The 22,111-nt window shown below is 39.1% G+C and overlaps 1 protein-coding gene across 4 annotated transcripts in view; it reads left to right on the forward strand.

Moving 5' to 3' along the window:
- The first annotated feature begins 6,679 nt into the window (after nucleotides 1-6,679).
- LOC111243018 (transmembrane channel-like protein) overlaps nucleotides 6,680-22,111 on the forward strand; it is a 37,065-nt gene continuing 21,633 nt past the window's right edge. Inside the window, exons 1-7 of one of the 4 annotated variants that reach the window (XM_086975562.1) lie at nucleotides 6,680-8,354; nucleotides 17,814-17,983; nucleotides 18,586-18,761; nucleotides 18,903-19,122; nucleotides 20,107-20,323; nucleotides 20,498-20,708; nucleotides 21,766-21,913. In XM_086975562.1, coding sequence (XP_086831688.1) covers nucleotides 7,640-8,354; nucleotides 17,814-17,983; nucleotides 18,586-18,761; nucleotides 18,903-19,122; nucleotides 20,107-20,323; nucleotides 20,498-20,708; nucleotides 21,766-21,913 — 1,857 coding nt within the window. In that variant the 5' untranslated portion in view covers nucleotides 6,680-7,639. The remainder of the gene's footprint in view (nucleotides 8,355-17,813; nucleotides 17,984-18,585; nucleotides 18,762-18,902; nucleotides 19,123-20,106; nucleotides 20,324-20,497; nucleotides 20,709-21,765; nucleotides 21,914-22,111) is intronic. The other 3 variants (XR_015317598.1, XM_022788015.2, XM_086975561.1) reach the window with 3 other exon arrangements.

Here is a 22,111-nt window from a genome sequence, read left to right on the forward strand (position 1 = left end):
CAACATATCTGTAAAATTGAAGAATATTTATGCTACAGGCTGGCCTTAACTTAATTTTATCAAGAACTACCTTTGACTTGACATCAATAACAAACAGTAAATACTGTGCATACGCAAAAGTTGAAAATCTGAACAATTCAGCGTTTTAATATGACGTGAGGATTCAATCGGCGTTACGTTTTCCGCTATATTTTACCACGTGAAAAAGATAACTGATTGAAAGTAATAGGGAAGACAGCTGTGACGTGATTGTTGATGACGAAGCAGAGAGAGACTTTGTCAAATCTCCTAACAGGGCTGAACTAGCCGCGACGTTTCGGATCAGAGACGCCGAAATTATCGAGATGTCAAACGAGCCAGATAGGCGAAATCGTGCATCCGCAGAAGAGAAGATGCATATGACGACCCTGAAATACAAAGAACATACTGCCTATTGCTAGTACGGGCCAATCTGGCACGACGTACCGTGCAGAGATTCTAAGGCCAATTAATGCGGAAGCCTATAACATACATTAGGAACGTGATCATGCACAAGATCTCAGAAAGAAATTACTAAGTGCTCTAAAAAGTTATTTCTAGCAAAATTTTGGAATGAGATCCAGGCGTCTTTCCATTGAGACCCCACCAAACAAACGTTGTGAGACGTCTGCTCAACCTCTACGCAGTTTCGTTCGATTCCTGAACGCGGAATTATCGCTTGCTTCTCCTGACGGTCAAACGTTCGAAGTAGGAACGATTTTTTTCCACAAATTAGCTTGTAACGTTGGCTAGGAAATAACGAATAATCAATACATGCAATTTTTCCGCATAAAGCCGCACGGGGCAGCTGAAAGCTGGCTTATCGATTTGCTAATATCACTTAATTAGCAGCCTCAAGAAGATCAAATAGAGGGCCACGTAAATGGCTCGTTTTTCGGATGCACAATGCTTATGTCTGAACGTATCGGACAACTGACAGTTCAGCAAGTTCATACCGAATGGAACTGATCGAGCCAAATGAATTTAATGCTTATACACGCATGTTCAACTTATCAACTGATCAAAATAGGTTAATCGTTGACCTTCACGGTACCGTTAATCATCCAAGAAAAAACAATGTCCCGAATTTATTTATTGGTACGCCACAGCAGGAAGCAGTAGTAATGCAGCAACTTCTGTGCCAGACACATCAAGTCACCGAAGTCCTATTTCCAGATTGGAATCATGCACAGTTTCCTTACCCGAACATGTACCAGCCGCCAGTTTGCAATTTTCCGAATCAATCCCAACGGACGTAGAGCGAGAGAAGTGCTATTTAGGACAAATAGAGGTCAGTCAGCGTCAGCGTCGTTGGCGGCAAATCAAGATGAATTCGAAATCGCGCAGGACAAAAAATGTCTACATTTTAGATCCGACAGCTGCTTGAGGAGCAAACTATATCAAAATCTTATATTAAATCTCGTTTCGGCGGTTGCATAGGATCGTTGTTGAAATTCCAACTCCCAGCACAGATCCGGACTTGTGTAGAGCTGTCATAGCATGACGCTTTATACGTGCACCCCTGAACGATGCGATCGAGACGACGGAGCTTGTAAAGGCAAACTTCCCTAAGCGTTTCACCAACGCGGCTGCAATGCTCTACGATCCGAATTTAGACAGGCGCTATAGCGCCACATTAGTGTGAAAGTTTTTTTTATTTATTATATTTATTAAAGCATTTATGTCACAGTCTAGATCAAAACATTTTGAGAATCTAATGGAGAAAATCCTATATTGGATAACGCTGAAATCAGTCGCCTGGTGACGACACGATGACACGTGGCTTTGGAGGCGTCCATGGGCAATTTTAGAGCTCCCACTATTGAAACAAGGTAAAGAATCGCCTGTTAAAGCCGTCGTTTGGCTAAGATTAAGCCGGCACGATGCGTTCGGACGCACACGTCGTTATACAAACGTTTGAAGATAGATTCAATATAGAATTAAATCATTAAAAGGAAGACTGGATATATTAGGCAGTTTAGTTCTACCTTGGAGATATATGCCCCGCTTATCCTTGGTCAGCTGAATCAGAATCTTATTAGAGATTGGTGAATTACGGTCGATGGTCGAAGTGCGTATCGGGAACAAGAGCCATTTTGCAAACAAATGAAACGCTATTTTTTTACTATTAAAGCAGATAGGACTGGCCGAGTGTGTTTATCGATAACATTATGCGCACAATTAGGTCATGAACGCCGTTCCTTTCTGGCCGCCGCCCACCGAGATTCTGTTACTCAGCTACTATCTGGCGGTCATTTAATTTATTTGGATTTCGGGATTTCTGTGCTTCACTAAACAGGTTTGAAAATATAGCGAAGATGTACAATTAGTGTTTCGGCTATTTCAAGCTTCACTCTTTTTCATTGATCAGCTCACTTTTTTTTTTTTTTTTTTTTTTTTTTTTTTAAAGCACCCTTTGCGTACGATTGACAATGCAATGCAATTTTTGCTATATTACAACCTTCATTTTAGTAAAAAAAAAAAAAAAACAATTGTCTTCAAAAGCGACTTTCACCAACCGGCAACAATTAACGATGAACTCGGCCTTCCAGGCTCGATGGTTAATCGCGTACATCACTCCTTCTCAGATATCTATATATATATTATTATTATTTTTTTTATATTTTACGTATTTTAAAGAAAAACATATGCTTGTGTTTTAATTCACTATTCATATATAAAGCTAAATTTACAATCAGTTCCTTCCCGCCTGACTGTAGAAACAAAAACACTTTCTAAGCTGTTTTTAAACATACTTCTAATACGTGTTGAGGGGAAGATTGTAGTAGCTGATGTTCTAGCAGAACGTTTCTTCCCAATGGTACCTAAATGTTTTAAAACCAAAATATGGAAAATATTTTTTACGATACAGCACTTTTGACGGGTCTCATTAGCTCCTATCGATCAATAATGGTGAGTTGAATAAAAAATGCAATGCACGTAAGTAGAGCAATAAATCATTAATATTTGGGTGTGAAGAATCACAATGACCGAACACAACAACCCTTTCACGCGTACCCTTCGGATGAAGTTTTTGCTGGGAAGTCTATCTAACAGAGCCGCTTTTAGCACTAGCTGAAAGCTCTCAGTGAGTTGAATTGAAGTATAATAAATGCTTTTATATCTACATTTTAGTTTTTGAAAAGAAAATGTTGTTTGAAGAGCAAACATTCAACATGGAGTTCCACTTACGGGGATTTTTTCGCGGTCAATCGACAAATTCTGACGGGCGGAATGAAAATGTACTCGTACCTAAATTAGTATTTCAAAAGAAAAGCAGATATAATATTTACGGTTAAAATGCGTTTTGAATGTTTTTTTTTTTCGATGAAAAGCTTTGCTTAGGACCTCCGAGAGACAGGATGAATAGGCCGTATCGTGTTCGTTGTCTCTCATGCAGTAAAATATGTTCTGGGTTCTTTTTGACTAAAAGTTTTGCATAGGACGTCTCAGAAATAGAAATAAATAGGCCAAAGGGCCTATCAAGTGCAATACAGTTCAAAATTCGGCCGACAGCTCACTTCGTTAATGTACGTTGTTGCAACCTGGGCCAACATACCTTTGAGTAGTCGGACAACGGCTTGTGTCGCCGACATCTCGGAAAATTAATTCAGCCAGCAGTGAAAAGGCCTCCGCTGTTACGGAACTATGGAAGCTGCAAATACATCAACTTTTTTATAAATAGAAAAAGATGAGTTTCTATCTGTCCTAGACCAAAACTTTGCTTAAGGAGTCCCGGAAACTGGGTCAATAAAGGTCTTGAAAAGGATTAACATACATGGCTGAAGCGTCGGTCGACGACCGGCTCCATAAACGTCACATGCATTCCAGAAACGAAAACGATTAACGTACATCGCTCATACATTAGCCTACGACCGACCAGATTCCCGTGTATCCCAGAAACAAAGTCGATTTAGCCAATATTCAAATAGTCCCGCGCTACAAAACTGTAAAAATAAAAAGCACTGATGAGAGACAAAATCTGGAGTCAACTTTAGTAAAAATAATTAAAGTCAATTAGTAATGAGCTATATGGATAGTATTTTTGTTGAAGAATACCAACTAATTTGGATTGAGCAATATAACTAGAATAACTCGGAAACCAATGCTCAAGTCACCTCGTGAAAAGTTTTTAACTTACTAGGAAGTTCCATACCATCTTTTCAGAACGTACAGGTATTTTGTGCCTACTCGTGAATGAATCCACTCAGTTGTTCTATATTAAGCGATGATTAAATTTTTTCTTACAAACCAACATCTTGAAAAGCGATTCCCAGAACTAACGGCGCGATGCCGATGCTTAGCTTAAGCACTCTTCGATCTATACACAACACCCGATTTTAAAATAATCTATGAAAGGCATGAATTCAAACTTACACTGACAGATACTATTAAGGAACATTATCGATTTGGGCTTCTCCGACGATAAAATTGGCATAAAAAGACAACTTTCAGAGGACCAATAAAATCCGCTCGGTACGTAAACTGCGTTAGCTGTTTAGCGCTTAGTCACAAAATATCTAATTTTCTTAAAACCAAAAGTGCCCGACACAGATACTTTCGTTTTCTGGGTTCTTGTGACGACAGTTCATTGCTAGCTTAGCATTTCAAGCTCTCAGTAGAGGGCAACCCAGCTGTGCGGATGTGCCTTCTACAACCGGAATATCCAGTCGTAAGGTTCAGTTAATCGCGTCTCTAGGACCTGAAGTGACGTTTTTTTTTTTAATAAAACCTAATTGATGTAAAACTCTGTATTAGACAATGCTCATCTTCTGTCCATCAACGTTGTCCTTAGCTGAGACCTTTTATTGTTCCCTGCGAACAGCTTTTAATGCTGGGGTCGAGTACTGTCCTTAATGGTGATACATCACGGATAACTACACCGTTCTATGTCTAGCTCGCTTGTCGCCCATGTATCTATGAGAAGTTCAGAAACTTATACGAAACAATTCTGTTTACGAGGTGCCATTCAAGCTGCCGCTACGCATGATGCTCGAAAGTGAACGTAGCTAGGGATCTTCGAAATTTCAATAGGGTTCGAAAATAGTCGGAAATAAAAATCGTTCGCCGGTCGTTTTGAGGGTCTATATTCACACCGTCGCGTCGATGAATTTTTTTTCCTATTGCTGACCTTTGATTTCTGGTTATGATTATCAAGTCGTTTAAAGATTAACTACTACGTTCTGTCGTCGATGTTTTCTTGCCTCTCTGAAATGAATTTGGGTACGCACTTGAGGGATTAAATTATACAACGTTTTCGCCTAATGCCAGATGAGCCCAATTCACCTTTAGCAGTTGGACTATCGTACCATATCTTCGTCCGCAAAAGATAAGGAGCCAGTTATTTAACTTAAAGTTTAATTTTCATCTCGTATACCGTGTTGTCTAGTTTGTTTGCATTGAAACAAGTTATAAGCGGCGAATAACGGACGAGTACGAAACCTCAATGAAAAAAAAAAAAAGTATACTTGTTATCAGGGTTTCGAGAAGCGTCGCATTGTGTGAAGACCTTAACGCCAGAATAGACAACTCAGTAGTTCCGCATCGGACTATAGTAAATTGACTGCACCACCTTAGTTCGTCTCGATCAGCTGTTAGGGTCCAAGCTACTTCGGAACACCATTCCGAACTGTAGTATTTGCTGACTCTGATATGACACAATGATTTTACGCAGCTCCCCGCATGACTAGCTAATGATGAAAATTTTAGAAATTTTTGTATATATGAAAACCCAGTTTATGTTTCATGCTACGATTGTCGGGGCTGATAGGCTAGCGCCTAACCTGTATCGTCATTTAAGTCTTAAAACAACTACTATCGTAGCATCGTGAATGCAGCCGAATTCACCGAACCGAAATAAAGAAAACTAACGCAAAACACTATTACCACATAGATTTAGCAGCTCAGTCCATTGGATTCGAGTCACAATGACAGATAAATAGGGCTTGTCTTTAATAAGACTATACCGTTGACGTTCTCTACGAAATGCAAATTAACTGCATAGTACGACAAAGCGAAGTATATTTAAATACATCTACTACTGTCCAATGGCTAGTCGCTGAGACAAAAAACAGAAGAGTTTTTTTGAGCTTTGTGCTAGCTCTCTCGAGGTTTTTCTAAAATTACCAAAATTCCCTAGATCCTTTCCCAAAATCCCTCTAATCTAATCGTCCACCCACCCAATGGCTAGGTATAACTAAGATTGCCGGGCCGGGCGTTTTTCGCCGATCGGCGCCAAACGGACCAAGCTGTGGTAGATGCTTATAGGGGGATGACTCCACCCCATTTGGCCGGGTTTCGGCCAGGCCAGGTGTCGTTCTATTGAGAGCCGTTCAGCTCACCGCGCCGTCGTTGCCTCAATATGCTGTTCACTGTTCAGGCTTTAAGTAGGATCTGATAGTCCGCACAATTACGGAACATATGCTAACGTCATAGCGAGATATTCTAAATGATGCAAAAAAAAATCTACGAACTAATTTACATTTTCGCTGAAGTGTTTAGTCGAGCTGATAACGCTTAAATTGCTGATCGATAAGGGAAGCCTGAAAAGATAGCTAAGTAATATTGCATGACGCTGTACAGCAAAGTCTGGTCAAAAACACTTGATATTTGAGTTTGCGAAATCGTGGAGTTTTGGTTCTGGGTTTTTTTTGTTTTTTTTTAATCTAAATATAACGTTGTTCGTTCTTAATGCACCTTATGCACGAACCTATAGCAATTATGTGTTAGCAGGAACTCTAACGTATCAAAGAAGAGGATGCAAAGTTCAGCTGTATATTAAAACCAGTGAGAGTTTATCAAGGTCTCGTGACCGAAACCGATACGATTTGTGTCGAGTGGTAAGGTAAGTGCCCTCACCATTTCTTGCGCGGTACGAGAGAGTAAACGGTCGAGAGCGAAGGGTCCTAGGCGGTCCTGGCAGGCGAACTCACGAAGACGGCGGCTTAGGTGTTCGTTCCTTTGCCGTTAATCTCTCCGGCCCTCACGGCATTCTCTTGAAGGTCCGTGTCCCTTACGAGCTCGCTTGGCCCCCAATCCAGTTGCTTCACCCTGCGCAGCTCCTCAGTGAGCGAACGACTGTTTTCCCTCCCTCACATTTTACGAAAGACAGCGGGAAATGTGAAGCTACCAGCAGAAGCAACGTTGCTGTATGCCCCGAACGTGGTTTCTCTTCGGTCGACGGTAGTGCACTCACGTTTATCGGCCAGTGGAGTAGGCCATACCTTTGTTCCAATATGAAAACCGTTCCAATTAGGCGAGCATGTACAGTGAGCGGCATCCGAGTGTGAGTCTGAGAATACATGAATCTAAATATAACGTTGTTCGTTCTTAATGCACCTTATGCACGAACTGGCAACCTTGAGAGCATTGAAGCAAGCGTTATTGTATAAGAATGATGAAGCTTCTTAAGGGGTTTGCGAAATCTATCAGATTTCAGCGCGTATTTGTGAGGCGTATAAATGTGAAAGGACATGTAAACTGCGTCGTAAGTTCCATGGAAGCTCTCTTACAAGCGCAGTGGTCCGATGCAAACGATGCTTGTATAAGTCTAAATGCCTTACTACTAATAAAAGCTAACTAACTTCCGGTCAAATAGTGAGGTGATTCTTAAGTGATTAATATGTTTCGTCGAAAAAAGCATAAGCCTCGCCTCGTGCCTGGCCCACCGCCGGCGCCTTATTTAAGAACAATACCACCAGAAGAGCTGCCGGAGCCTCCGGCGGAAAGAATCGCCCGCCTACAGCTTGAACGCCAAAAGAGTAAAGACTCGAAACCGGCAAAGACCAGGAAAGCTAAACCTGGTCAGGCAGACTCACGTGGCAGAAAGGATGAAAATGACCAGTTCGAAGAAGAGCTTAGTCCCTTCGCCAAAGAAGAAGGTACAGTCGAGCACGAAAAGACTGACGCCGAAGCCACAAGCAAACCCAAATCGACAACTAAGATTGACAAGGATGGCCCCAGTTCGCCACCGCCGGTATCCGTAGAAATTCAGATCGAACCACCGCTCGAAGAGCTGCCCATTGACATCGTGGGTGACGGCGATGAAGAGGACTTAATCAAGGGCGAAGATAAGAAAGCATCAAAGGATACGGAGCAACGGGATAGAAAGGATGGCAAAAAGGATGATGCAAGAGTGGAAAGCGATGCTGATGTCGTTGCACCCAACGGAGCTGAAGGAGCAGTTCACGAGGCAGATGGAGGCGTCGGCGATGCGCCTGCTGACGAAGAGCACAAAGAGGTTAGTGCTAATGGAAAAACCGCCAAAGATGAAACAGGGGCGCTCGAAATCGTTGAGACAAGGAAAGAGAAGAAACGGCGAGGCCTCTTCGCTAGACGTAAGTTTATATTGCTGTTGTTGAAAATTTTGTATAAGTTTTATATTTTTATGTGCATAAAGCCATCGTTTTTGCTTGTTACTCTTTTGCAATCTAAATACAAGTATGATATCCAACGCTATATAAGCACATAATGTAATCGATCTGAAATAGTTGAGCACCTTTATATAACGATAGTCGAGTATACTATGATCGGTTTCCTTTTCACAGTAGAAATCATCAGCTGACTTCATCAAACCAGCTATCTGAAAGAAATAGGCTACAAAGTATTACGCGTCAATTTCTTAGGCTAAACCTGCATCGCCCCATAATAATGTAGAGGTACAATAAGCCTAAAATGAATGTTGTTATACAGCACTGATCGAAAACCAACCTTCGTAATAAACATATAGAAGGTCAGGAAAGGAGTTTTCATTTACGCTTGCTCGTCCCGTATGAACCATCTTAACAAAATCTTGGCCGGCTGAGCCTGGGCGCTTCGCAAGCTCGTATCTACGCCTACATTATGCATTAAGCACAATCGCTTGCAAATGCTTAGTACTTTCATTTTAGCGACTGTTTCGTTTCGGTCCTTCGTGGCCTTTCATACAAAAACACACCTGAGAATCGTGTAGTCCCTTCTCGAAATGCGTGGTTCGATGGATTTTGAGTTAATTATAATTGCTAGTTGCAAGGTAGATGTCGCGTTTTTTGTACGAGTAACAACCTGATCTAATACCCTAACAGCCCAATAAGGAAAAGCTCTGGTATCACACCTGTAAATCAGTTCAGATCCCGATAGAGCGAGTGCCTGTAAGTTGCGATAAAAGATACGTAGTTGCTTACGCGAACACACCGACGAGTATAGCGACGCACCCGGCTCTGTAAATATATGGAAGTAATATGCCGAACGTTCAGAATGCGCCTAAAAGATGTTGGACATCTTTCACACCCGCAAGGTGTAAGGTTTTAGATAAACAGCTTAATCTAAACAGGGCGCGAATCCTTCAAAGTTTAGGTTGTTTAATAAATAAGTTCACAAGTAATAAGACATTTATAATTAAATATGGCACAAGTAAACCTAAAATACCTATTCTAAATAACACATATACCATTAATTTCTCGAGAATTTTTTCTCAAAGAACCTCGTGAAACTTAACAATTATTTGCATTGTATACCGCAAGCAGGAAGTGCGTCGGAATACGGTCTAAAGTTAATAAATTTCACTCAATGCAAAAATTGTTTTTTGTTGCAATTTTGTTTGTTGCAAAAAAAAAAAAAAGTTGATACCGCGCCCACGTAACTTTCCAAAAGAGGCGGAGCATATAATAGTACACTATATAATTTATTGACATATCGTATCTATAATAATAATTCAAGCTGTGGCGCACCCTGTCACACTGTAGATCTACAACACATCCAGAAAAGGGCTAGAAGTTCCTGCGACCTTTTCGTGCTTGAATAATGAATCGGAATCCTCTCTTGCGTTAGACATACTTTGATAGGCATATTGCTGCGCCGAATGAAAGTATCGCGCAACAGCGATGCCTTCACTGCTATGCGGGGCAGACCAAAGCTTCTGCTGTGAATAGGAAAACGTGAAACAGACAATATTTTACGTTTGCGTGTTTGCATCAGACTAACAGATAAAAAAAATATAGAGCGTGGGTCCTATTATAGACATGAACGGCACTGCACGAAACACTGTCGAAAAGCAAGTAAATCTTTTTTGCTTTGTTAAAAGTTACCCCAGCTAAGCTTCCTTTACACGTTTGTTTTTTTGAAAAGATCAAAAGTATCGATAAATCGATGATGGAAACACGTGGACACCATTTGGCTGATGGGATTTTTATCCTGCAGTGTTACTATGGAACGTATTCCGCCTGTACGTTATCATTGCCCTATACTTTTTTCTACAATGATATGAGAAGGCGACAAATCCGGCCTTCTGATTTAACAATAATTGAAGGCAGATACTTGTTTTATGTATGTGGCGTAGTTAAAGATAAAGGTACACACACGATAAGCCACAATAGTTTCATGTCTATGCAACTTGAAATGCGTTAGTACATCTAATTTGTGAGGTATGATTAAAAAAAAAAAACTTTACATTACACATTTGTAGAATTAAAGAATGAGAATATCATAGTTGTGTAAACTACTTGGCAATAATTCATGCTTAAATCTACGGCAAAAAGCTAGAACGGCAAGGTACATTCTGTATACATATAATAGATAATAACTAAATTCATTTCCTAATTCGCCAGTTTCCGAACGGATCAGAGTTCTGATGTTGATACTACGATGCATCTGTCCGGCGTTTGAACGACTATTCTTCTTATATCAAATGATCAACAAATACTAGTTGCCTTTGAAAAATTTTAAATTGTTATTATCGAATAGGACAGCGGCTTCACCTGTCATCCCCTCAACAGAGCTACCGTATCTGAGAATAATTTCATTAGTCTCAAAACAGGATATATTCAGCAGAGTAATACAAACTGGAATGCATTTGTTTAGTATTTTCCTGCCTTTGAATTCGGTCAGTATGGCCTTTATAACTAGTCGATGCAGAGCAAAAGAAGGAACCAAGAAAAAATTTTCTGCATTATCTTGTTGAGAAAATATGTTCTTGCCAAGCTTGACCAGGACGAATGGCCGCTCACATGTGCAGGACATTGTTTCCTACATATGATCTCAAATTTTCGCGAAAGCACCCTTTGAGGAGACATGTAAAAACATGTAAAAGATGATTGTAAAAACAGACGAGAATGTTCAACAGATGAATTTTTTTTACTTTATATAAAATGCGTGCATATCGGGCGCTCTGTAGTTGAATATTCAGCCCTTCAGGCCAAGCATTGTGAAATAAGTAATTTAAACCTAAGTGAAGCACTTGGACCTCGGAACACAGGGCTACCGCTAACGCTTCATAGATTCGATTCCCTACAAATTGAACGGCCCATCTGTGACCGCATATTGGTGAACGCTATCATTGTGCATGGCCTATATTAGGGCTTTAGAATCAACGACAAGACTTATCTCATAGCGCTCATCTTTTTTTCCTAGAAGTTTCTGTAGCGTAAAAACTTCATCTGGCTAACTTAATTTTGAACATTTGACTAAATGAACCGTCACGATGTAGTTGTAGTGATTAAATTTTCATGAGAGATATGTCTTTTGTTCCAAATACAGTTGTAGCAATTTCTGTCGTCAAGAAGGAAGACTAATTCAAGATTCACGCCTTCGACGAAGGATCACCAGTTATCGCCGTCACAATTGAAACTTAACTAAAAATAACTGGTAATAATCTAGTAATCATGAGAAGAACTAAGAAATAAACTGGGCTGGTAAACGCTGCTCTGACGGATGGTTTCTTTTCGTCTTTTTCTGCGAATGATTTATCCTACGTTTTATGTGGCGCCCGAGTGGGCACATCAACCTCTGAAGCTCCCAATGCACTAACGTGAAAGTTAATCACCGAAGCACTCACGGTAAGTAATGTCACTTTTTCTACGACGGGTGACGGCTGTGGCCTATGTTTTGGAAAAACATTTTAAGTGCGCAGTCTGCTGTGCAAAGTACAATATATTGGTGCAAGAAGAACCTCATTTCAGAGTTGAAAATACATACATAACGAAAAATGAAACGTTTGGTAAATATTTTTTCTAATCCAGTGAATGCGTTCAGCGAAACCAGCCAGAAATAGCAAATTTTGCTAATGATACGAAGCAATTTTTTCATCTTGTTTTCTTTGACAACGGCCCTAGTTCATCTCTGTAACTGTACTTCCGTGCAGCTTCCAAAAAAAGCTATGCTGATTCAACAACTAATACGGTTTGTGGAAACATCGTACTCACATCAAGCCATCTGAGTGATGCGATGGCTTCCTCATGCTTTCGCTTTGTCTGGGTGGAGCCGAGCCCCCAAGACCTCATGCGCAGTACTGAACTGAATCAAATAACCCGGGCGTCCATAGGGGACCCATGACCCACGCCCGCCAGTCAGCGAGCACAAGAACCTGACAGGGGCCTGTGTCGTCGTTCTCGTATACCACTATCCTTTTAGTGTGTGCCTGGTTTTTAGTATGCTCCCGCTTCCCCGGGCTTCAAACCCCAGGCCATTTCTTCACTAGCAAACACAAAGTTACCGACTTTGCTATAATCTCTAAGTGTTACGTATGACTGATCATGGCACTTAAATATGGAGCGTCTAATTATTGCAGCATGCGTATTTTGTTTTACTGAAGTAAATCACTGCTGTACATCGGGATGCTGCTTGTAGCGTATTGTAAAATTCGTTTTAGTAGACTGAGAAATAAGTTCTTTAAAGCTGACTTAAAAAGAAAAGGTTACAACGAGCCTTCAACTGATGATTCTTCAGGACTTGCGATGTAATTTATCTGTAGACAATCTTGTTTTCATTATATGTTCAAGCCTTCCAGTTATCAAGTCTTGTTATTAAGTTTATTAAGTTTCGTTTGGGCTAATTTGAATATTTCCCACAGCTTTATGAACTGAGGTTAAAGCCGCGTGCAAGCGATTTATTGACGCTTGTGCGACACGAATCAGTAGAAATGTATGGGACATTTTTGATCTATTAACAATTCATCACTGTTATGGCAGCGTCGTAGGATTCTATGTTTGCTCACTTTACTACATAAGTAATGGGGTAATTGCATCACTCGTCGTTCTTTGAAAAATCGCTTAGAATTCCGAATCCAGCACGGGACCTCATGGATCTGGCTCTTGTTTTGTCAGTCATGCAATAAATCAAGCGTTATTTAAGTATACGCGACGTGGACTTTCGACAGCGTTAAGTAATCCCACCTTCAGAACACAAGGTCAAGCGTTTACGTCGCGTAACTTTATAGATGGTCTTTATTGCAAACCTTAAAATTGATCAACATTTTTGAAAAATCGATCTGAATATTCGACGTTATTACGTTGGACGTGTACGCGCGTAGACGTTGTCAGCTCAGATCGCCGACTCTATCTGCAGAATAAATAAGATCCAACACTGATGCGGCTATATTGTCCTGAACGTTAATTTACTAGTCGTAGTCCTTTCTCAACTGCCTCCTGTTGCCCGATAACGTAGACCATATAGTAGCGACAAAATCACCGTTGTTATTTTCCAGATAGTATTATTTATGATTATAGCTTAACCTGCCTATTTTGATCTGATAGATTATATATTACTTTTAAGCTAGGGGGGCCTAATGATGATTTTATCTGTTAAAAGCGCTCTCGTTCGTCTTTTACAGACATATTTCAGCGCTCTGGCAATTTTTGAAACGTTATACGCCTAGCTCCTGCAGCACCATGGCTTTCGAAAAACGAAAACTTAACCACTAGAAAGACTAGGTCATCTTTTGCTTCTGAACTCACTTCTCCTAGAGGTAACTCGACTGATCTTCATGCACAAGCTTCTAGAATACCGAAGTATTTTAGAGTGTTTTCTAACTGAACTTCAAACAGTATTCCACTTCAAAATTCAACCGATTCGTTTGTAAAAGCTTGATGTTCCCCATCCATAGAACGCGACTGTTTAGGATAGTGCACCATTGACATCTGCGTATGTGTTTGAGACCATTGACGAATTATCCACGTCCGTCCCTCTATGTATCGAATTTTCAAGACACCACAACGCGTCTCTAAGATCAGCAGACAACTGCTAGTGTGGGTTCGAACCCAGGCGTAGACAGACGGCTCGTTTCGTGCCGGGAGACAAACGTCTAATGGAATAGAAACACGTGGATCGACTGTGCTTGTAGCGTATTGTCGATTTCACATGTGGCTGACGCCACACGAACTGCTTCCTGCTGAAGAGGTCCAGGTTTAAGCATTTATTGTACTCTGATTGAACGGTAGATATACACAATTGTGCAAGCCTCGAGGCCTAGGTTTACAAGATGCTTAAGTCCTTAGGGGCAATTTGCAATGATGCATTACATAAAAGACTTAATAAACACACAAGGTCCAAAAATGGAATAGAGCTCATTGGCTGAGTTTGTTCACCCGTCGGGTTGTAGCATAATTATTTGATATGAAACGTAATTGCGGTACAGTATCACCGCTGTGGTGACCCTTGGAAAGTCAGCAGCGGAAATATATAAACTGGCGTATCTCTATATATCTGCGCAAGCCGGCACAACATGACTTGCTGATAGAATTTAACATTAAAAATAATTGTTTTTATAATTATATAAGATAATTAGATTATTACTAATTTCGTACAAATAAAGGAAATGTTTTTTATACCGGCCGACAGTCGTAGATCATAGTCTGATGAAATTCTGCTAAATTGGCAACGTTCATATTCACTCAGTTTCGCTAGTATTAGAAATATGCAATGTTTCTTTGAACGAACTTGCAACGATAACCCCGTTGCGTTTTTTGGCCAACTGAAATACTAAATTTTAAAGATGTGTCCATGTTTAACGGACAGCCTACTAAAGACAACCATCTTTACCCAACGCAGTTCACAGTTTCTGTTAACACAAAAGGTACCCGGCCTGTGGGTCCCTATCACAGGGCAGGCTACACGGAATTCAAAGTTGTTTGTAGCGAATTTCCGTAAAGGTGACCTCCTGCGCCAATCAAATGTCCGCCACAAATAGACCATGTAAACGAGCACATTATATATTCAATCTGAGCGTATACGCAGACGGAAACGAAGCGTGTTTATGCCCGAGTTCGAACCCAAACCACTGTCTGTCCTTAGGTTTAGCAAGCAAGAACGTGATCTGCCACATTATAATGAAGACGAAGCAACTTTTGCATACTTACGCTGAAATGGTAGATACATCTATTGAATCAGAGATCACGCTATATAATAACAACTCGTATCGCTAGATATATTTACATATTTTCATTTTCCCTATTTAAATTTAATACACTGTAGGCCAAGCCCTGTGACAAGGTTCCATGCCTTACGCCCTAGTAGCTTCCGTTGTTACAAGATATTTCGCAACAGTTGGTAAAAACCTTTCACCAAACAAAGTCCGGCCTTAGCGCCTAATCATGCACACTTTATTTCTATTTGCAAGGTACAAACGTGTGTACATGTGTACTATATACGCCACAGGGTACATGTAAAGGGGTTTGGTCCGAAACCGAATTAGACAGGCCATCTGATCGACCGAATGCAGATTTGCTTTTTTAAAACTACTAATGCAAAAGCGACAGTATCTATGGTTGCGTCATTTGTGCACAATGATACGCTCGAGCGTCTATAGACTGTTTATGCTTAAAACATGTCTTCTAAAGAAAATAGTACCCCGACCACTTAAAATAAGGATAATTTTTACGATTTGCATTTTGGAAAATTTGTAATTAGGCTATAATTGATTGGGTGAGGTCAAGCAAAGGTGCGACTATACTCGTCGGATGTTCCATAATGATTTTGTATTTTTAGAAACGATCGAAACGTTTTCAGTCCATTCCAAAAAAAAAACGTTTTTATAAGCGTCTGCTTTCAGCACATATAAAATAGATCTATCTAACTGTAAGTCAACTTGTCAAAAACTCAAATTCAAAAGGAAAATCCAAAGTGGACTATTTTGGAGAGGGACAAAAATCTGTTAATGGAGCCATTGGAAATTCAGGACGTAGATTGTCGTTAACTCAGTGCTTCTTGCCTAAAGCAAGCTAATCATTGGTTTGTTAGTACCAGCTGTTTTTTTTTTATTATTTATTTTATTATTTCTTTTTACAAAACAAAGCCTCCGGTTGGTTTTGTAAAAAGAAATAATGTTTGCTTCATGACTAAAGGTCGGTCTTGCATTACTTAATGGAAAGCAAATAGTTCAGCAAATCTACTATCTCCCTTTTCCTGGTGATTTGTAGTTGCCCGCGCTGTTATTAAGTTAATATGAAAGCAATTCTAGAGTGTTATTACTATTGTTATTATACTGATTTTATCTATAAGAGAGATTAAAGGAAATTAAGAATGGCCTCAATTAACCTGGTGGAAAAGTTGAAAGTTATCATGATAATCAGGAAAATTTAAGATAAATAATTTTGTAGTTTTAAGTTAGTAAGTAGATATTAACGATTACTATAAAATGAATAGTTAAAATAATCAATTCAACTAAGCTTTACAGGTATGAAAAATAAGAATTATCTCAGATAAGAATCGCTAATTAAACAAAAACATAGAGAGGGTAGCTAGTATTATCACATTTAGACTGATTAGCACGATATGATGACTAGCATGATAAAAATCTAGAATTTTTACTATTATGTATTGTTCTGTATATTATTTTTCATTATTAAATTTAATAATTATTAGAATATTCAAAGAGAAAATAACTATAATGATTTATATAAAATATAGATTTTGTAAATAAAAGATATAGCGATAATAATTATAGTGATAATATGGAGAATTCACTTTTTCTATTTTGAAGAATATAACTTACCTATCTTCCATCTTATACCTTTACTGATTTATCTAATAAAGGCTAAATTTGTTTATATTTCACTATTTTCGTAAATGCAATATTGAAAATTATTAAACTACAAATAAATTATGATAATAGTATGTGACAATTTCACTTCACCCCTATGCTTTTTCAACCCTGGTCTTTGTAGTTTTCCCCTCAATATACACCTAGTTTTTTAGATAGATAGATAGATAGATGTTTTATCAAATATAAATAATTCAGTTTTTCATTGTTGAATCTTCAACCGTGCTATCTGTTCAGGGCTGACCATTTGCCGAATTCTGGCTCATTAAATGTTTACACGCCGGACTGTCGTTCGTTACGTTAAATCGCGTCATAAGGAGTCTCATAGATCTGCGCGATGCTCCCAGAGCGGGATTTTTAGAAGCTTAGAAGTCCACTATTCATTTTACAATTAGTGATATTTATCTAGAACAAAGGCCGCTCGCTGCTTGTGACTGCAGCCCTTAATATATAAATGTTCGATCTCTTTGATTCATGTTCTCACCAGCTACGTTTACGCTGACTTATGTCCAGGCATGCACGTAGGGTAAACAGTGAACACAGTCATATATGGCAATGCCATTGCGAGATCGCTAAATGAAAAGACCCTTTCATTCACCTTTGATTTCTACCCCAACAAGAACTGGCCACGGCATTGCACCAAATGTTTTTGTGACGACGGATACATTGTGCAGAAGTGGCAAGTTACGACAAGTCCATAGCTGTTTATGTTAGCTTCTTACTACTTATATCAGCAAGCAAGATGACGATAATCTAACAAAAAGCAAGCTTCTAACCCAAGTAGACTTGCTGTACTTCTATTGGAATCATGTAGCAAATGTATTTCTGAATCACGCCGTGCAGGTTGTATCCTGATACCTCAAAGCACGGTATCAGTGATTAATGATCATACGTAGAAGCGATTTCTGTCGAATCTTATAGCATCCACTCGTTGAAATATCCATTACGGATTTTCATCTGAAATATCTCCTTTCTATCTATCTAGCGGGCACAATGTGTTTTCCAGGCAAAAAAGAGCCGCGTGATGCGTCTACGGGCACGGAAAAATCCGGGGAGCCAAGCGGAGTGGACGATGAATCCTTAGGAAAAGGTTCTTTCGCGGACAATAAGGGCAGCGACAAAAAAGAACGCGGCAGAAGGTATCTCAAAAGAAAGGACGCTGACAAACTACCGAAGGTATGTCTAAATTAGTAAAATTAAACATTACGCTTCGTAGAAATAAATGCGTCCTATAGATATGAACATATCTTAGATTATATTTCTAATAGGTTTAATGTCGTATAGTATAAAGGATTATCGACTGCGAAAAAATCATTAATTCTGATCATTCTGAACGACAATAAGCTGTCAATCACTTTCGTTTTTATTGCTCAACAATGATCTGTTGCTCTTTACCATGTTTTTTTTTCTAAACCTTCTTACATCATGGGTGTAACATTGGTCAAGAGACGGTGTTTGTACAAGGTAATAAGAATTGAGCTTATGAGTTACTGAACTCGTGTGGAGAGGCAGAACTAAAACAATTGTAAGGTTACCATAGCGATTCAATTTGTTTTGTCTGTTCCTAGCTTTGGATTTACTTTGAGATGCATGAGCGCGACCACACCCAATCGACTTCGTCCTCAGACACAGACAACGAGAGCACACATCTCGTCTTGTAAATAGGATTTTACTAACTGAACCATACGTGAGAATAAAATGACCTTTCTTTAATGGAAATCATGTTTTTCTTATAATATCCCTACATGGCCAAATGCTGTCGGTATACCACATCTTAGTCAAGAACTTCAGACCTCTCACCGACCGAAGGAGGCCTTCAGTCTCTTTCATCTGAAGATGAAATGTTAGATGCGCATCATAGGCGTCGCAGCCCGCGACGGAGCCGAAGAGCTTCTACGATTGGCGGCACGGACTCAAAGAGACGCTTATCATCCTACACAACCTCATCAGGAGAGTACGTTATATTAGTACTTTTATAAGCCGTAGCAATAGTGACAAACAATGAGAAACGCCTACAATGAAAATGCTCCTACTTTTGTATCTAGGGTTACATTCTCTGATTTTCATTTGATTGATGATCATCATTTGATTTTAGTACGGCGATCGACTTTGAGAATTCAGAGGATGAAGTAAAAGAGAATATACGTTACCACAAGAATATGATTGAAAGTATTAAAACGCAGCCGTGGTCGATGGCAAAAAAACTTCGGATGTTACGCACTGCCAAGGCATACATTAAGAAGCACGAGGGCGAACTTGCCCAGAGTAAACAAGCTCGTGATATCTTCGCAACGTACTCGAATTGGTTTCGAAATGTGAGTGAATTATCTCTTATCGCCATCTTTGCTACCCGATTTTAAGTAAAATGAAGAACAGGTTACTCTAGAGAAAAAAAAAAAAAAAAACATTACTTTATTCAAAAAGTATGTTATGCAATATAGAGAGCCTTGTCTTTTGTCAGTTTCTTACCTTAAAATGGTCTACGTAGCGTTGTTCTTGCTTCTGATTGATCTAATTGTCTGAAAGCTAGTACATTTTTGCTCCATAGTCAGAATAGATAAATACTTCATTAAATAGGGTCGTCCTCGTCATCGCTAATGCTACTTGGGAAAAACTTTATGGTTTGAGCGATTTATTCGAAAAAATTATTAAAAATGATCGAAGATGCCATATTGAAAAGTTGTATCGGAAATACAAATGAACCTTTTCGTAGAAGATCTAGGTTGCCTAACAGTGTTTCCGGGACGGCAGCTCAAAGAGTCTGAGTAGATTAAGTTAGGATGACAGTTAGACTGACTGAAATCAAATAACCAAATTATTGACAAACTTTAATAGAAGAACAATGAATACCGCCAGGTAGCTATTTTAAAAATTATGGCAATTGGAAAACCGGGTAACCACGCTATTGTAAGCGGACAATTGAACATACAACAAAACAATCAATCAGATAAATTAAATGTTGTAACGGAAAGATATAGTTTTTACAGCTGGCTTTCAGAAGAACTGCAAGTGGAAACAGACGTGATACCGTTTGTTTGGACTGGGTCTAACCAGAATCATATTAGTCAGGATAACAATAAGCCGATAAGATAACAGCAGGAAAACACAAGGCTTATTATAGCACTCCACGTGATAAAAATAAAAAAAAAACTTTTAGGTCCTTTTCGTAAAACCTCGGCGTTATATACATGATTCACTATTAAGCTGAATTAATTAAAACCCGGCTGTATAGAATCCTAGTAAACAGCTCAATCTCTCATTTATTAGATGATGATTTCTTGTCTTGTTTCTGTTTGCAGTCCCTGCACCGTTTAAAGCGGGAGATTGCCGACCTGATCATTACGTTAACTCCTTGGGAAATGCGCATTAAAAGAATTGAGAGTCATTTCGGCTCAGTGGTAGCATCTTACTTCATCTTTCTTCGATGGGTTTTCTGGCTAAATAGCTTTATTTCGCTATTTATCTGCTGTTTTCTAATGGTTCCCGAAGTTCTTCGAGGAGATGATGATATAACAGGTAGTATTAAACGCGTGACGTATTCCATCGTCTTAGTTATTCCGGATATAGACATAGTTCATCTCGTAATTGATGACAACGGGCACGAAAGGGTTTTTTTTTTTTGTCTTATTGATTTTTCTTATCTAGTTATAAAAGGTGTTAGCTCTATGATCTTTGCTTGCGCTGTTTCAGGAATGCGTAAAAAAGTGAAAGACGACGAGGCACAAAACGCTTTAAACCTGAAGGAAGTTTGGGAGTTCGAAGGCTATTTGAAATATTCGCCCATATTTTATGGTTACTACTCAGATCGTGAGGTGACCCCCGAAGGGTATCGTCTTCCATTAGCCTATCTGTTGTCTTCACTCGTCATGTACATGTTTAGCTTCTTCATGATATTAAGAAAGTACGTGATCGTCTTCACGCTGCAACACAATTAAGTGGGGCTTCAGTATTCTGTCACAAACATTTCGAAACTGACACTTAATCTATACTAAATCATCAAACATATTCATACTAGCGTTACTATTAGATATTATGTATAAAAATTTGGAGTTAAGTTAGTTGCAGATTTTGTTTCCTATAAAAATTAATAATGATAATTTCACATAACGTTAAAGTGAGTTTAAAATATTACGAAGTGGTACCTAATAAGCTGTGTCCGAAGGTTGCCTTTGGATTCCCTTGGTAGGTTGACAAGTTAGTGGTACTTTCACCTTCCAGGAACTGTGAGTGCTAGGTTAAAAAAGATCACTTTTTCCATGCTCTGAAAATAAATATTTTCTTTATTTGGTATGCCGCACGATCAGTATTGGCAAAGTGCCCTATATTCAGAGCGTTGTAGACAATATAAGCAACAGACTTTAATTTGACAATTGCTTTTATCGCGCTATCGGATTTAGAAAAAAATTTAGTAGATATATGTATATGTAAGGCCTTTTTGGCCTTGCACGTATTGGTGCAAAAAGGACACCGATAAGAACGAACATTCGTCAGGTCTTAGCTGTCTATTAAGTTTCGGCAACGTTTCAAAGCACCCGGAAAATTTGAAATTAAAAATAAGTTGAAAATGTCGGGAAGCGATCTGCGGCCTAAGTAATAGATATCCTCACAACACGACAAGATAGCGTTCTGCGCCATAGGATTGCCTTAATTCTTTAACGAAGAATCTGTTTATATTAATCTATTGATCATGATGATTCGTTAGAACCATAGTCTATTTAGCGTCCAGAGGAATTCACTACTAACGGTACATGTGTATGTAGCACTGGGGCTCAGCTTCGTACACATTGCCTGTATGCTGGATGAGCCTTTAGATTTGAACCCATACACACGGTTAGAAATATCGAGGCCATTTACAAAATGGCAGTTAACGAGGCTGATGATACACAATATTATTAGCTTTCATTTTACTTATAAACTTTGTTCTTCTGCCATATCCTAATTCGTGCTATCTACTGTAGAATGACATCGAACAACAAACAATCGAAAATGATTGAAAAAGAGGATGAATGCACGTTTGCTTGGAAGTTGTACACCGGCTGGGACTATATGATCGGAAATGCTGAGACCGCTCACAATAAGGTCTCATCATTAGTAATGAGTTTTAAGGTAAGAAACATGGACTAACAAACTTAATATGCAGTTAAATCGTTATTTAGTAATCTATTTTACTTAAAAATGTCGCCGTTTTATTCATTTATATTTGGTATTGAATAAACGCTTAACTGAATGAAATTCTGACTCGAGACACCACATATTAGCACTCAGTAGTTTTTTATAATTTCTATATTCCGCCATATGCATATA

The sequence above is a fragment of the Varroa destructor genome, unplaced genomic scaffold (assembly GCF_002443255.2).
Source record: "Varroa destructor unplaced genomic scaffold, Vdes_3.0 BEIS01000001.1, whole genome shotgun sequence".
Taxonomy (NCBI): Eukaryota; Metazoa; Arthropoda; class Arachnida; order Mesostigmata; family Varroidae; genus Varroa; species Varroa destructor.